Source organism: Bubalus bubalis, chromosome 13, assembly GCF_019923935.1.
Source record: "Bubalus bubalis isolate 160015118507 breed Murrah chromosome 13, NDDB_SH_1, whole genome shotgun sequence".
In the NCBI taxonomy this organism is placed as follows: domain Eukaryota; kingdom Metazoa; phylum Chordata; class Mammalia; order Artiodactyla; family Bovidae; genus Bubalus; species Bubalus bubalis.
Genome location: NC_059169.1, coordinates 61,048,185 through 61,065,829, shown reverse-complemented (window position 1 = coordinate 61,065,829; position 17,645 = coordinate 61,048,185). Strand labels below are relative to the sequence as shown.

General features: G+C 36.6%; 1 protein-coding gene across 8 annotated transcripts in view; it reads right to left on the bottom strand.

Moving 5' to 3' along the window:
• The window catches only part of BRCA2 (BRCA2 DNA repair associated), a 54,238-nt gene that overhangs the window by 11,614 nt on the left and 24,979 nt on the right, over nucleotides 1-17,645 (bottom strand). For 7 of the 8 annotated variants that reach the window (XM_044927324.2, XM_044927325.2, XM_044927323.2 and 4 more), the window contains 9 exons: nucleotides 16,464-16,533; nucleotides 10,239-10,642; nucleotides 9,600-9,781; nucleotides 8,689-8,876; nucleotides 6,793-6,963; nucleotides 5,982-6,336; nucleotides 3,454-3,609; nucleotides 3,035-3,179; nucleotides 1,960-2,081 (listed from right to left, as the gene is read on the bottom strand). In XM_044927324.2, coding sequence (XP_044783259.2) covers nucleotides 1,960-2,081; nucleotides 3,035-3,179; nucleotides 3,454-3,609; nucleotides 5,982-6,336; nucleotides 6,793-6,963; nucleotides 8,689-8,876; nucleotides 9,600-9,781; nucleotides 10,239-10,642; nucleotides 16,464-16,533 — 1,793 coding nt within the window. The remainder of the gene's footprint in view (nucleotides 1-1,959; nucleotides 2,082-3,034; nucleotides 3,180-3,453; nucleotides 3,610-5,981; nucleotides 6,337-6,792; nucleotides 6,964-8,688; nucleotides 8,877-9,599; nucleotides 9,782-10,238; nucleotides 10,643-16,463; nucleotides 16,534-17,645) is intronic. The other variant, XM_044927327.2, reaches the window with a different exon arrangement.

Sequence of the window (17,645 nt, the reverse complement as noted above, 5' to 3'; positions counted from 1 at the left end):
ATTTTCAAGTGCCTTAAACAGTTTACTAATCCTTGTGACAAATTTACCTAGGGCCAAAACAACCCCTACTTATAAATATACTGTAATAATCATAATGATCAACACTGACATTATAAATGCATCTGAATGCTTATGATATTTCAGAAACAAGTCTATGTATGGGTAATGTATTAATTCATTTAATTCTTACAATAATCCTATGAGGTAGGTACTGTTATTGTTTCCATGAGGTAGGTGTTGAAGCTGAGGTACAGACAAAATAAATAATTTGCAGAGCCATACAGGCAGGGGTTGGCTCAAGAGACCTCCATTCTTAGCCCCTGTAGTATAATTTCATTAACTCTCTGGAACAGTAGATACAATTTAAAACAGGTATGTACTATAAGCACTTATCTCTGTCTCTACATTTCTCTCCCAGTCATTTAGCAAACTGGTGTTTGAACCTCCTAGGAATCTCACCCAGTGTTAACAAATAAAATAAAATAAAATAAATGGGAATTCTGACATATAACCTACTAGACTGCTGCTGACTCACCCATGTTAATACCTGAGTCTGTACTGGGAAGGGGGACCCTGTGCCTTACAAAGATGTTCCTAAACAGGCAGTGTTTAGGTTAAACGTTATTTAAAAAAAATTACGTGATTTCAGATGCCCCACAACAACTAAACATTATCACTGAAAACAAGTCCTTTTAACAGATATTTTAGAAACTGATGGCAATTTCTTTCTCTAAGAATGATAATGATACCTTTCTTTCAGTGAATCTCTTAGAACCACATAAACTTAGACCCTTAGAGATAAGCCACCCTCAGGCTTTCCCAGGCAGATGGTGGTGGAGGAGGTCTGAGGTCTGTCCAGCTACACAGGGCCAGGGTCTAGAACTTAGTCTCCCTGCTCTCATCCTGCCCCCTACTTTCTCCTTGTAAGTAAACTCTATAAAAGGAAACCAGAATAATATTTTGTTAAATTTTATGGATGAAATTAAGACTATGTTTTCATAAGCATCAACAAACATAAAGAGACAGAGACAAATAATTTCTCAGGAAAGCATAACAAAGCCATACAGACTTGTAGCAACTGTACTCACAGGCTTGAAAATCAGACTCACTATCCATAGAGACAGTCTGTGTTGTAACATTTGGGAATACAGGGGAATTCTATTCAGAACAGCACTGCTCACTCTCTGAGCAGAGCAGTGTTTACTTTGAGGGCCCACTTAAGAAAGTTAAAGCCATATACAACATTTACTGTCATCAAATAAATGATATTAATCAATAAATTGTCTTCCTAAAATTTCCCCTCTTCTCCCTATTTAGCAAAGTAATCTTAGAAGTTGCATTAATTAGATACCCAGGTGTCTAAAAATTTGGGAAGCAGATTACCTTAATATATGAAATGATGTTTTAATAATAACATTTATATAAAACTTTGCAACAATACTTTATATACATTATCCAATTTGATTCTAAAACATCTTTTGTGGCCATTTGACAGCTATTTTATCTCCTATTTGCTTAGCTAATAAATGGTAGAGCCATGGTTCTAAAGCCTGTGCTGTTTGTAACACATTTTAGTGTTACAACTAACTATCCTTAAGGTAGAGGATCATGAAATAAACTCTAGGCAGGATCTGAAGAGCTGAGGAAACTGAGACAGTGCTTTGAAGATACTTGTTTTACCTTAAAAACAAACAAGTTCTGACCACAGTGTAAACCATATTTAATATATAAAATTATTTAACCCTTTCATCCTCTGTTTGGTACAGAAGTAGAAATGTACCACACTGGTTTGGTACATCACTGAGGATCCTAGAAATGTACACATCCTCTTTGAGAAACACAGCATTTCAACATACTGTCTCCAGTAATGACCAGATGAGTGACGACAGCTTCCCACCTTGAAGGATGAAGACTGAGGCTTCACTTACTTACTTCCTGCAGGCCCACTTACTCTCTCACCTCAAGGTAACTTGGGTCTGGCGCGTTCTTCACAGCTTCATAAAGTTCTGCACCATCTTGCAGAGCACGGACTTGCTGTCTTGTTAGTGTACGTGATGGTATACATTGTTCTGTCACATTTTCTAGGGAAAAAACACTAAGTAAGCTAAACTATGAATTTAAGAACACTGAAAACTAGAGAACTCAGCAAAAAAAAAAAAAAAAAAGGCACCCAAAGAAGGGAGGTTAAAAATAAACTACTTATCTGCTAAAAGTTCTCCAGGAAAATTTGAAACTAGTGTATTAATGGTTTTAAAAACTGTCATACAGAATTTACTTCATTAGAACAATTTGTAAATTAAAGTAAATGATTTCATGATTCACCTAATTATGAGCTAGTGGTAATTTTAAGCAAATCAAATATTGAGAATCCCATTTTCCTTCAAATTTATATAGAACATGAAGCTAAATAATAAAATCATGAAGAAATGCAGAACATAATATTTTCCACAATAAAAAAGGTAGATAAGAAAGTAAAATTTCATGTCTTTTAAGCATAAAACACTATGATTTTTATTATTCAAATTGATGCCACTGGGAAAAACAAGCTCAAGCTCCAGGTATAAAAACATAAAAATCAACAACTACAAGAGCAAAAATGCAAGTTCTATAACACAGATAAAGACACAGAGGACAGAAAATGACAAATGGTTTGGGGAGAATAATCTGATAGTTCTTTCCCTTGTTTTCCTTTCTCTAATACCAAAAATCGATGCCACAAATACTCTACTTACTAAAGCTCAAGGGGGAGTTTAATTAAGACTTTTGAAAAGTGCTGTAGGTCTATAATGTTTAATTGCCTAAGGCAATTTGTGAGGTTCTAAAAACTAACTGTGGTGAATAAAGATCTGATATTTTGGGGCCAATTCAATGCTTATCTATATTTCTATGTAATTTTTTTTAAAAATAAAAAAATTCAGATTCAGAATCAGAAAAAAAATCTATTACTCAAAATGAAGACAATTAACCCAATTAGAAGCTTCTAAAACTTTATTTTCACATGAAAAAAAGATCTTGTAAACACAACTCATTTTACCTTCATGGTCTTCAAATTCTGCTTGAATTTTAGTGAACAGGGCTTCCAGCTTCTTTTGCTGAGCTTCTGCATATTTTGCTGCTTCCTTTTCTTCTTCTCTTTCATTGCGAAATATATATAATCCAGTTGATGTCTTCTCCATCCACTGTTAATAATGTGTCAAACAGAAACATATGGTAGGGAGGGATCATTCAAATTAATCGTCTATGGGAAGAAATACTCCCATGGATACAGGGGCCTAGTGGGCTCTGGTCCTTGGGATCACAGAGTTGGAACCAACACTGAACTTAGCAGAAACTGTACTAGAAGCAAGGTAACAGAAGAAATGTCTTCAAAATTCTGAAGGAATTATTTCAATTATTTCATGACTGAGCATGCAAAAGAAGACATACAGAGTAAGTTTCATGAATATATCATACCTGTATAGGGTATGCTCTCTGAATAATTATATCAACACAACCAACATTTCCTCCATCGCTGAAGAGTGATGACAAGGGAAGAGGAAGAGGTCTGGGATCGGGGGAGAATCCAAGTTTGGTATACCAGCAAGCAGGTCGAGTGCTATTAGCAGAAATCTAGACAAATTAACAAATTCATTTATAAGCGAAATATATATTCACTTCTACTTCAGATTTCATAATAATTTTCCTTCTTTTAGGGTTGATCTTACTGTGCAACTTCAGAATAATAGAGACAGGCAGTCTAAAAACGTCTTAGGGACAGATCCATAGTGAAGGGCTGGGAATAAGAAAGACCAACACTGAACTTAGTAGAAACTGTACTAGAAGTAAGGTAACAGAAGAAATGTCTTCAAAATTCTGAAGGAATTATTTCAACCTCAAATTCTATATTCAGTCAACTTTGTAATAAGATAAAAAATGACTGCATGTTCCCTTTCTCAAGAAGCCTATGGTAGTTGTCTGCCTTAAAACCAGGGAACAAATCTAGAAAGATACAAAATCCAGACTATGGGGCTTCTAACACAGAAAGAGGTGAAAATAATCTCAAGAATGGTAACTGTGCCACATACATGGACAATAACCACTTTGGAATTGAGCAGGAATACGGAGAAATCCGAGGAATCTTCAGGAAAAAGAAGTGAAACTGATAAAGGTATTTTAACATAGTGAGATGATTTTTATGTGGCTCTTGTGTGGAAATGAGTTGGTAATAAGGATAAAAGAAAATTAAGAAAAACAAGACAAGACATTTAATAACTCCAGGGAAAGCAGTAAGTTGTAAAGAAAGGAAATGTAAATCATAGTATATTGTATGCTGAATTGAAGCCCAAGTTAATGACAAATTATCTCTTTAACTTAAAAATGATTAATTTATTAAAATGCTTTCCTGAAATAGTGATTCAAAATATAACAGAAGTAAATTCTTTACAAGGTTATTTCATAAGTGAATCTGAATGTGCAACATTGCAATCATTTCTGATAGCAATATTGTAGACTATTCAACACTGACAAAGTCCTGTTACCTAGGTTTAAATATACACAGATATGAAAAGTGTACTTTAGTATTATATATTCAAGAATCACTGAGACTTGATGTTCTAATCACACTGAAACAGAGATCTGGCCTAGTCACCAGGGTGGAAGTTGAGCAATACTATGAGAACAACATGGTGGCAAGAGCTCCAAGTATAAAAATCAAGCATCTGATGTAAATTTACTCCTATTCTTTTTTTTTTTTTTTTTTTTTTTTACATTTTATTTTAAACTTTAAAAATTGTATTAGTTTTGCCAAATATCAAAATGAATCCGCCACAGGTATACATGTGTTCCCCATCCTGAACCCTCCTCCCTCCTCCCTCCCCATACCATCCCTCTGGGTCATCCCAGTGCACTAGCCCCAAGCATCCAGTATCATGCATCGAACCTGGACTGGCAACTCGTTTCATACATGGTATTATACATGTTTCAATGCCATTCTCCCAAATCTTCCCACCCTCACCCTCTCCCACAGAGTCCATAACACTGTTCTATACCTCAGTGTCTCTTTTGCTGTCTCGTACACAGGGTTATTGTTACCATCTTTCTAAATTCCATATATATGCATTAGTATACTGTATTGGTGTTTTTCTTTCTGGCTTACTTCACTCTGTATAATAGGCTCCAGTTTCATCCACCTCATTAGAACTGATTCAAATGTATTCTTTTTAATGGCTGAGTAATACTCCATTGTGTATATGTACCACAGCTTTCTTATCCATTCATCTGCTGATGGACATCTAGGTTGCTTCCATGTCCTGGCTATTATAAACAGTGCTGTGATGAACATTGGGCTACACGTGTCTCTTTCCCTTCTGGTTTCCTCAGTGTGTATGCCCAGCAGTGGGATTGCTGGATCATAAGGCAGTTCTATTTCCAGTTTTTTAAGGAATCTCCACACTGTTCTCCATAGTGGCTGTACTAGTTTGCATTCCCACCAACAGTGTAAGAGGGTTCCCTTTTCTCCACACCCTCTCCAGCATGTATTGCTTGTAGATTTTTGGATCGCAGCCATTTTGACGGGTGTGAAATGGTACCTCATAGTGGTTTTGATTTGCATTTCTCTGATAATGAGTGATGTTGAGCATCTTTTCATGTGTTTGTTAGCCACCTGGATGTCTTCTTTGGAGAAATGTCTATTTAGTTCTTTGGCCCATTTTTTGATTGGGTCATTTATTTTTCTGGAGTTGAGGTGTAGGCAAATTTACTCCTATTCTTTAACTGCAACCCACATTGTTTTAGCATAATAAATATCTCTAGCTTTCCCCCCAAATCACAAAAAATTTAACTATCTGAGAAACCTGCCACTTACACATAGAGTATCAGTACATTTTTCAAAAAATGAAACATAATAGGCATAAGTAAATTTAAAATGTAAATGTAAATCCTCTCTAGAATTTAACTGAATCAGTGCCTGATTTTTACCAAGAGTGTGCATGTATTTAACTTACCTTTAACATAAGAGATTCTGGGGCTTCAAGAGGTGTACAGGCATCAGGAGAGCCCACCAGCTCTGCTCCGTGAATTACAATCTTCTGACCCACAGTCAGTCTACCGTTCTTTAGGAGAGCTGAGAGGGGAGGGTCCACCTGGGCCTTAATAGCATACCATCCATCTGTAAGTTGGACAACGGCCACCTTTGTGGTATCCACACTGCTAGTCTTACTGCTAGAAGGTTCAGATATATCTGTGCTTAATGAAATTATTTCAGAAACACAGAGAACAAGTGTTTTTGCAGCTATGTCATCCCTTTCCATTATCTTTTTTATCGCTGATCTTTTGCTTCTATCGATTTCCACATCATATCTATAAGAAATAGAAAAATGCATTATTTTAGGAATTGTGAGTCTAGAATTTCACTGTAATAAAAAAGTCACTGAAAAATTGAGAATAAAAATTAAATAACCTTTACTGAAGAAATACCAAGACCAAAGAGAATTTCAAAGATGATAGTTGGCATTATATTAAGTTTTATACTGCTAAAATGAGTTAAATATTAATCTCCCCCAAATGCAATGCTTTACTTGTCAAATTCATATTCTCACGTGTCAAGAGTTTGAGAAGAGGGAAGGACAAAAGGGAAGCAAGAGGTATATAAATGTGCAGGGGCTGGAGGGTAACATGAGAACTATGCTATACAAGTGGGATAGCAACTATCATGACAACTGGCTAGTCATCCTTTATGATGGACAGTCACAGGTGGCTTACAAGTCTGACCCATACCACAATACAGGATTACATAATAGGATGCTTTAAACTTGCCTGTATTTTAGTTGAAGAAGTACCCTTTCTGGGTTCAGGCATCTATTAGCAAATTTCTTAGGAAAGGCAAATTCCATAGCTGCTAGTTTCCATATAATCCATCTATAATGATTATAGACCCAAACTCTAGAAATAAGCTTTGGATCCACACCTGGGGTGTCACACAGAGCTCTGAACAAATAAAGGGAGAATGAATAATAAAAACCACATAAGATGATACTGAGTTCAATAGCCCCAACTATTCTTTGCACAAAAACTAAATTGTATAAGATCATTCAATAAGTTTTTTATAAGTTAATGTATAATCAGTAAGCAATATAACTTTAGAAAATGATTTGACATGTATCAAAATATGCTAATGAAAATTTCACATATTATTCAATACACTTGTTTCAACTGAAAAATATTTAATTTAAAATAATTATATTTTAGATTATGTATTTCTTATTAAAGAGATTGTTTTTAGAAATCACCCAAGAATTTCCTTCTCTAGTCCTGGTTCTCTTAATATCTACTCCTTTCTGCTCAAATCTACAACCCCTCTGCCTTTCCCATTCTCACTCTCAGTACTAACGTGACCAGAAGTAATTAAGAGAACATCCATAAACATTCCCCCTCTGGTCTACCAACCACTGGCACTGGTACCCTTACATGTTGCCTTCTTACTCTGTTTAAAAAGTTGTACCTCTCCTCACTCAATTCTCTCTACCCCACTTTGCTAGTTTTATCTTCAAAGTACTTATCGCTTTTTAATATACTATATGATTTACTTAGTCCTTTCAAAAATTTTCCTTCCTTGTCTCAAACCCCTCCACTAGAATATATGACTTACTAGGGCAAAGATTTTTTTGTTTTGCTAACCCTAGTACCCAAGATATTAGCAGTATCTGGGTATAGTAGGTCTTCAGTAAATATCTGCTAACTGATAAAAAGGCAAGCAGATAAAGAGGCAGCCGCTCTTTACCTAACTATCTCTGAGAGAGGCTTCTTGCTTCAATAAACTTTCACTTTATTTCTTTTTTTTTTTTTTTAAAAGCTTGAGCTTCAACACTCAGAAGATTTTTGAACCATGCCTACTTGATTACAAAATAATCACTATTGACCTCTAAACTATGTGGTCTTCTTAATACAATTAAGTGATACAACTGTTACTTTTCCAACTAGAATCAATATTTGACATATGGGGTAAATGCCAAGATGTAAATACATTCCTGTTTTAAAATACTCTAAAAACAAGAAAAATTTAGGGAAAAGATGCTTTACCACTTTTCCAAAGCTGTACATTTTGGAAAGATAAACCTAGATCTCAAAAATAAGGGTGCTGGAGAAAAGTTTCCCATTGCTTGTCACTGGCATCAGGTAATAAATACCTTCCCTGATAGCACTTTAAATTCTGTTTGTATAAACATTAGAATCCTAAGAGGATAAACAGTTTCTAAACTGTTGGTTGAAGTTTTAGGGCCACTGGGGTTCTCTAGTTATTTGGTATTACTGATATTTAAGTATTTCTAATTTTAGTATTCATATATTTACTGAAATACACAATGAAAGAGAATACGCACGGAAGTGTGTCTGTGTGTGTGGTTTTACGAGAAGGCCAACCCATACTTAATTTTTCTTATCAGTCTTTATTTTGTATAAGCATTAAGAATAATGGCCTAATTTAAGCAGAACCAATTCAGTAAATCCTAAGACAAACCAAAATTCATTTTTCAAAAGATTTCAACAGAATATCAACTGAACCACATTGTGCTTAAAATGATTCAATGTATAAGCTTTTTGATTTCTAGTCAAGTTTTTAAGTTCGAGAGAGATAAAGAAAGATGAAAAAGGGACTCGTGAGAAAGAGAGAGATGTTGGAATATATAATATAAAATTTCTCTTTGCAGAGAGTACCTATAAAATTCTTCTTTTCCAGCCTTTCCATCATTGGAGGGTATGAGCCATCCACCATCAGCCAACTGTATTCCCTTTCCAGTCCATAAACTTTCCTTACCAAAATAATCCTGAGTGTGAAACTGAAAAGCCTCTGCATTTTTGCTGTTAATTTTTACACAGTGTTTAGAAACACCATACATATATAGCTGGACAAAATAAATGATAGAAAATTTTGAAAATGAGTACAAATCATCAAACAAAAGAACATGTTTCATAGAAAAAACAATTATAACAAGCCAAAACTGAATTTACCCAAAGTTTTTCATTTAAATATGAAAACATTCACTATAAAAATACGTAACTTGCTTACTAGAAGCTAAAAAATTTTTGTGTAATATAAATGACCCTCAAGAGTCTGCAGCACCTTTCTCATTCCCTTGGTGTACCTGCTTCCAGCGCTATGTGTGGTAGAAAGTCGTTGTGGGGATAAAAAAGTAACCTAATGTTTTAGAAAACCTCTTAAGTTAAAAAACTTAGAAAGGGCCCAGACTCTCATCTCTTCATTGCTCCAAATTCTAACTAGATAGAGCTGGCTTAGTAAGAATCTCTTTCAAAACTGTAAATGGCTCTTAGCAGGTTCAGGGTTATGAGTTATTCACACTTCCTCTAACACCTAGCTGAAAGCACTTATGGTACTAAATGAATACATTTTGAAGGGGGAAGAGAAGCAGTAACTTTAAAGTACAGATCACTTTGGTGGAATAAAGCAGCAGACAGGAAGGAGGCTGCCACGGTAGGCCGATTAGAACATGATTTTACTGGTCCATTGCCCCAATTTGTTCTTTATTTAAACAAAACAATTTGGAAATGCCAGTTAATAAAGCAACACATTGCTATAAGAGTTATTAGCACTGTAGACAAAGGCATACCTGTTTGTGAGAACACGCAGAGGGAATTCGGCCTTCTACTGCCTCTCTGAGAGAGATTCTAGGCATAGTGGATGTTTTTGCAAGATACAGACTGCCTGGCTGTGGAAAAATACGTTGCCTTTGTTTCTTTCTAATTCGCATATCCTGTATATCTCTGGCATTCTGAAGATTTGTAATTGAATCTATTAAAGAACAAACAGCAAAAACTGAAGTTGAATATAAAATTTTAGAAGTACAGCCCTTGTTTTATAAAATCATATCAATTTGCTCTAACTTTAAATCATCAGGGATGAAAAAAGTTTCTACTTAAAAAAACGTATAAAAGAACAGAAATAGATTGTTTTTATTTTGAATTTGGGAGAAAATTAGCAGCCTGGTAAAAATATAATCCAATAATAGCAGTCCTAGATTGTATGTCTAAAACTGTTTGTTGTTTTTTTTTTTAAACAAAAAAATCTACAAGTAGTTACCTTTGGAAAAAAACATTAGAATAATTTAAGCTTTGGACCTGGCATTACAAAAGATTTTGAAATTAGTAATCACAATGAAAGTGGGAAAAATCCTCTCAAGGCATTATTTAATATAAGAAATAAATAACTGAAAGGCAAAAATATGTCAACACAAATTGTTACACAATACCTAAAGGTTCTTCTTCACCCTTGGTGAAAAGTATAGTTGTTTGATGAATTTCACAGCTGTTAACATTGTTTTCACTGTCACCAGAGCCATGCTCATCTATGTTTTTTTGTTGTTTGTTTTCCTCCAAATTAGTATTCTTGCCAACAAACTGCTCATCTCTGTGAATGTGTGATTTAGTTTTAAAAGGTGGGACAAAGACTTTCATGGGTTTGCCTATAGTTATCGAGTGTCTCCTTTTCTCATTTCTTGGGTCAGGAACCTTGCAAAGTGGCTGCCCTGAAATTGATAAATTGCTTGAAGACTTTCCCAAAGTCAGGTGTTCATAAAAGTGAGACTTAGATAAAAATTCTTGACCAGGTGCAGTGAAATTTGGGTTCTGTATTTCTTGCTGTTCCGTAGTTATGCTACAATGGGGAGAAAATATTTAAGTTTATTCACGAGTAAATGTATAAATGTTTCTGAATATTTTTTTGTTGAGACCCCCAACTGCTACATGGCAATCCTATTCTGATAACTGTTTTGCATTTCATCATGGTTGCTCTCCAAAAGAATACCACACTCTGCAAGTCTGTCTCTCTCACACCAACTCCCAGCCTGACTTTATCACCTGCAAATAATAGAGAAGAGTCTCTCCTCCAGTTCAATCACAGCTCCTCACTTCAATCCTTCACCAGACATCTCTCTACCTGTTCTCTTCTCATGGTAACCCCTTCACCTATACTCCTGGCCCCATTTTGTATCTCAGCCTTGGGAGTCTCACTCTTGCAATGACCATTCCATATCCTTCCCTTCTCATTCATCATCTGTTACACCTTTTTCACTCAGAAAGTCTTGCCCACCCTTGACTTTTTTCTCAGCCTTATCTCCCCACTTCAAGGTAATACTGTTACCTATCCCTCGTGGTCAACCTTCTTCTACAGGTAATCTAAACTAGATGTTTTCACCTCTTCACTTTCTACATTGAACTCTCATTTCCCCCATTATTCTGTAGAAATTGTTTTCAATATTTCTACATTGAACTCTCATTTCCCCCATTATTCTGTAGAAATTGTTTTCAATAAAGGTGCTAATGATGTCCCGAAGCCAAAATAAATAAAGCTTCATGTGTAAATACATTCAGCTTGACCCCTGACAGTTTTGAAAACTTCCTTTTTAAAATTCTCAGCACCAACATTTACACCACGATTTTCCCTCTTTTTCCTTCTGTCTTTTTTAAAGTGTTTGTTTGTTTGTTTGTTTGTTTTTTCTTCTTCTTTCTCTTAAAAACATTCCTGCCTCTAAAGTTGGATTTATTCTGTGGACACTTTCCCTGGGTGATGTGAATCAGTTACATTGCTTAAATCACCATCTATCTAACAACAAAACATTAATCTTTGTTTGACATTCCCCGGATGTTATTCCTACACTGTGAACTGCATCAAGTATCAGACATCCCTACCTTGATGTTGCACACTCATCTCAAACTTAGCCTGTCCAAAACTAAAACTAATTACCTTCCCAAGTGTAGAAGTTCTTCCTCCATATGTTGTTGAAAACCTCATACTTTCTTTCACCCAACCCTAAACCCTTGGAACTAACTTGAAGTTACCCTAGAATTTATTTAGTTATCCATTCATCTAGCCAGCAAATAATGTGCTCCACTACATGCCAGGCAGTATTTTGGCTGTAGGATATAGTGACAAACCAAACAAAATCATACAGTTTACATTCTAGTGGAAGGAAACAAACAAATGTCAGCTGGTATAATATGCTATGGAGAAAATTAAAGCATGATAAGGGGGACAGGAAGTGTCCAGCAGAAATAAATAAATGATATTTTATACAGTGATGAGGTGACATTTGTATAGAGACCTAGAAGAGGTGAGAGAAAGACATATAGGGGCTTGGGAGGAGGCTGTTGGAGGCAGAGCAGACACCACATGCTAGGCTGGACACTCATGTGCCTGGAGCAGAGTAAGCAAGGGGAAGTCAGCAGGTGAGACTGGAGAGGCAGCAACAAGGCCAGATCACAGAGAACCTGGATAGCACGGCAAAGAATTCCAGCTTGTATTCTGAGATGAAGTCATGGAACAGTTTTTGAGTCCAGATATGACAATCTGTCATATCAATACTTTAAAAAGGACCCTGCCAGCTGCTTTGCTGAAAATTCACTGTGTCTAGGGAGGAGGGAGGAGGCAAAGTCAGAAGCATGGAGACCAAATCTATTGAAATAATCCAGGCAGTTTTATGATGACTTGAACCAGGTGTTAAGGGTGGAAGGGGTGAGAAGTGATTGGATTTCGGGTATATTTTGAAAGCAGACTTGTTAGACTTTTACATTTATAGGATAGGACATCAGCTTTGGAGATGTTAAGTTTATGATGGCTACAAGTCACCCAAATAAAAATGTCAAGCAAGTAGCTGAATGAATGAATATATTGTTTTTGGAAGAAATCTGGCTTAAAGATATGAATTTTGGAGTTATCACCAAATAGATGGTATACAAAAAGTCATGAGAGCAGATGAGACAGTAGTGGGGAAGGGCAGGAAGAGAAGCCATTTGGAGCTGAACCATGGGGTAATTTAATACTTAGTGGCTGGGGGAAGAACTAGCAAAGGAAAGTAAGAAAGATAGCCCGTGGGATAGGAGGAGAAGCAAGAGAGATGGCCCAGAAGCCAGAATAAAGAAAGTGTTAAGAAAGCAGGAGTGATTAACTGTGTCAATGCCACTGACAGGTTAACACAAGGATGGGGGACAATGTGGACTTCACTGGTAATCTTGATGAGGGGTGGTAGTGGGTGGTGATAAAAGACTGAGATGGGTTCGGGAGAGAAAGGGAAGAGATTAAGTAGAGAAGGTGAGTTGAGACAATTCTAATGAGATGTGCTTTAAGTGGGGCATGGAAATGGATTGGTGGGATAAGAGGAGTCACGAAAATCTTTTCAAGATGGGAGATTTATAGCAACTACCTATACTGATGGGCTTCCCTGATAGCTCAGTTGGTAAAGAATCTGCCTGCAATGCAGAGAACCGGGGAGACCCTAGTTCAATTCCTGGGTCAGGAAGATCCCCTGGAGAAGGGATACGCTGTGCACTCCAGTATTCTTGGGCTTCCCTTGTGGCTCAGCTGGTAAAGAATCTGCCTGCAATGCGAGAGACCTGGGCTCGATCCCTGGGTTGGAAAGATCCCCTGGAGAAGGGAAAGGCTATCCACTCCAGTATTCTGGCCTGGGGAATTCCATGGACTGTGTAGTCCATGGGGTTGCAAAGAGTCGGACATGACTGAGCGACTTTCACACCGATGGGACTAGTCCAGTAGGAACGAAAAATTATCAATGCAGGAGGGAAAGGTGACAATTGCTGGACTTGTTTCCTTGAATAGATGTTCTAGATGTGATCAAATGCACAGGAATGAATAAACCTGCTCCAAAACTTACTTTCATTGATTTCTTTTAGTCTATTGTTTTTAAATATGAAGACTATTGTGAAAATGAGGAGTCTGCTTTGCAGCTTCTATAATCAAGACATCTATTTGAATCTACTTGGGACATATTTTGCCACTCTCTGTTAATGACTATCTGGCCATATGGGGAATCTATCTTCCACTCAATCTCTACTCTACCACATGTACTAACTAAACGAAGCCTTTGTTGTTCTTTAGTTGCTAAGTCATGTCTGACTCTTGTGACTGCATGGACTGCAGTCTGCCTGGCTCCTTTGTCTATGGGATTCTCCAGGACTGTCCATGGCAACTGAAGTAGGTTGCCATGCTCTCCTCCAGGGGATCTTCTTGACCCAGGGATCGAACCTGGGTCTCCTGCACTGGCAGGTGGATTCTCTACCACTGCGTCACCTGGGAAGACAATAAATGCCTTTACTTCCTTACTAATCTCCTTGGAATAGTTTCTCTCTGATCTAATTCTAAAACATACATCTGGTTATGTCACTTCTCAGAAACATCCAAAGACAAACTATTGCCTGTCCAGGTTTTGATTTGTCAGAAATGATATCCAGGAAGCTTTCCTTTTTAGTCTTAAGTGTTAGTCGCTCAGTTGTGCCTGACTCTTTGCGACCCCATGGACTGCAACCCACCAGGCTCCTCTGTCCATGAGATTTTCCAGGCAAGGATACTGGGGTGGGTTGCCATTTCCTTCTCCAGAGGATCTTCCCAACTCAGGGATCGAATCCGGGTCTCCTGTACTGCAGGCAGATTCTTTACCGACTGAGCTACAAGCGAAGTCCTTTTTAGTCTGACTCTCCCCATTTCTTTGTTTCCTCCCTATCCTCACCCCACCCACATGCCTGACAAATCCCATGATGAAAGTCACACAGCTTCTTACTGCATCCAGATTTGCAATGACCTCTTTAACCAGCATTCTTTACATTCCATCTGAAGTACTTTTCCTATTAAGCTTTTGTCACATAATTAGCTGCCAATTTTTCTATGTTTTCACATCACTTTGTTATATTCATTTTAGTATTTATAGGACAATAATTCTTGTCATGCCTGGCTCTAAGGCAAGCAATCCAGTTGGACTTTTGAAGTTTTCTTCTTTTTGCATGGTCTACTTTCCCTAAGCTCCTTTTTTGCCTTCCCTTTACTTTGGATACTATCTCTCACAGGAGCTTTCTTCCAGTGATGAGTGATCTTTGATTTTCTGTTCTCACTTAAGAGTGAAGCACTGAATAGCTGACTGGAAGCTGTGTGCTGGTGAGCTTTTCAATTGTTGGCTTCACTGTCTGGCAATGCAGTTTAATTTCAATACCTGCAACTATCAGTAGCCTTTTCTATTGGGCTGGTCCTAAGACCCAGAAAAAGAATCATTCAGTCTTTTGCCTAGAGGCCCAGCTGCCAGCATTTGGGAGCCAAGTGTGGGAACCAGGCTAGGGGTTCTCACCACTTGAAATCCAGATTTTTACTTAATCTCCGTTTTCAGAGCCTTCCCGCAGTCCCATCCCCAATTCAGAATCTCTCCAGTTCATCTTCTCCAGAGAACGACCTTCTGGTCTTTTGGTAGAAGAGGGATTTTTTGCCTGCCTGCAGTGGGGGAGGGGAAAATCTCACATGGATTTTCAACTAATCTTCCTATTTTCTACTTCACCTTCAGAAGTATATATTGCTGCCAATTTGAGTCTTTTTCAGGTTCTTTAGGGCAAACTGGGTGGCTTCTCTGCCTGTTCTCATGTTAGGTTTTAGATTTCTATGTCTTTCTAAGTCATTCATGATTTTAGCTTCAAAAGTTTTGTTATTTCAGGATTTTCCTGGTGGTCCAGTGGCTAAGACTCTGTGCTCCCAATGCAGAAGGCATGGGTTCAATCCCTGGTCCTGGTCAGGGAACTATATCCCACATGCCACAACTAAGAGTTTGCATACTGCAATTAAGACCCAGTGCAACCAAATAAATATATAAATAAATAAAATAAATATTAAAAAGAATATTAATTTTTAAAAAATTTGTTTCTTCTGAAACAACACTGTACTTGCGGACTAATACATTTAAAAAATTCTCTTGTAACTAGTATGGTTTTGAGAGGGAAGAGAGATAAAAGTATATTTTTAATATATGTCATCTTTAATTTTTCTTTCACTTTTATTAATATAATTGAGATATATGTGTGTGCTTAGTCGCTCAGTCACGTTCAACTCTTTGTGACCCCATGGATTATAGCCAGCCAGGTTCCTCTGTCCCTGGGGATTCTCCAGGCAAGAATACTGGAGTGGGTTGCCATGCCCTTCTCTAGGTGACCTTCCCAACCTGGGGATCTAACCCAGCTCTCCTTCATTGCAGGCAGATTCTTTACCATCTGAGCCACCAGGGAAGCCCATGAATACTGGAGTGGGTAGTCTATGCCTTCTCCAGGAGATCTTCCAGACCCAGGAATTGAACCAGGGTTTCCTGCATTACAGGCGGATTCTTTACTAGCTGAGCTACCAAGGATATGCCACCTTTATTAATTGGTTTTGAGTAATTTCCATATCCTGCTCAACTTTAGTACCTTATCCATAAAATTGAAGTAAAATCTGTATGTCTACAAAGTTATTAAAGATGAGATGATAATATGTGTAGCAGTATCAAGTACTACCAGAGTACAGAACTACTTAATCCTGATGCAGGCTCACAAAAAAGGGAAGTGTTAAAGTCTTCACCATATGTTAGAGCCAGTGTATCTAGAAATATATTTTAAAAACCCACACTTTAACTCCACTATATTAGTAGAATTAAAAAAAATTAAACATGTCTTACCAAGAGGGTCCACAGGTAACTGGCTCTAAAGAAATGTGATGCATAAACAACCTTCTATCTTTCATTGTGCCTAAAAATATATATTTCAATTATGTATTAATGAATACATTTTATATTATATATTACTGAAAATCTAATGAGATTTTATTTCCTATGTCTGTTCATTATACATTATTGTAACTAACAAAAATTTGAGAAAATTATACATTTAAATTTTTTCAATGCACATAATGAATGCTTAGTTCATAACTATCAAAAAATTTGGTTCTCCAATTGATAATGATTAATACCAAATAACTCACAGTGCAAACATATATATGAAATCAATATAAATTTAGTCAGCTGATATTAATCAGAACTTGAAGGCGTTAGTGAATTGCCAATGAAAATATAAATTTTTAGTTTTATGAAGGTTGACAAGCTAACCTGTAGATATTATTCATTTTCAGTAGGTAACTTGTAATTCTTAAACCTTCCACTAGTCCATTAGTAGGGAGAGGACTGGTTGAATAAACCAGAATATACTGATACCGCCATGTGATCAAATACTACATAGTCGCAAGACAGAACGAGGAAGATCTCTCTATGCTCATTTACGCATGATCTCCAGATAAATTCGAACTGAACAACAAAGAAGGTACAAAACCCTTGCACACTGCTATCTTTTGAGTGAGAAAGAAAAGTAATGAGAATATATATATATACACACACACATATTTACTTATTTTTACAAAAAGAAGCCCTAAAAGGATAGACCAAAAACCATTAAAAATAGTTACCAATATAATAAGCAGGAAGTGAGGAAGTTGGTGAACAATATGGAGACAGTGATGAAAATAAGGCTTCTCTGAGTAAATATTTCTATAGTTTTGATGAATGAACTACATAAACATTCTATTTATTCAAATAAAAAATTTAAAAAGGCAAATCTTAAAATTGAAAACAAAGTGAAACTAATTAATCTAACCCAATTATCAAATTGTTAACCACAAAAATTCTTCTGAGTGACATCTGAATAGAGAACTTTAACTATACATTCCTTATGATATATGTTCTTAGGACAAAAACTGCAAAGAAAACTTAAATCTCCATTAGTAGTTTATGAATAGTAACAGTGGTACTGTAAACTTGAAGGTATTATACACATACTATAAGACGGTGATTCTCAGAGTGATCCATGGA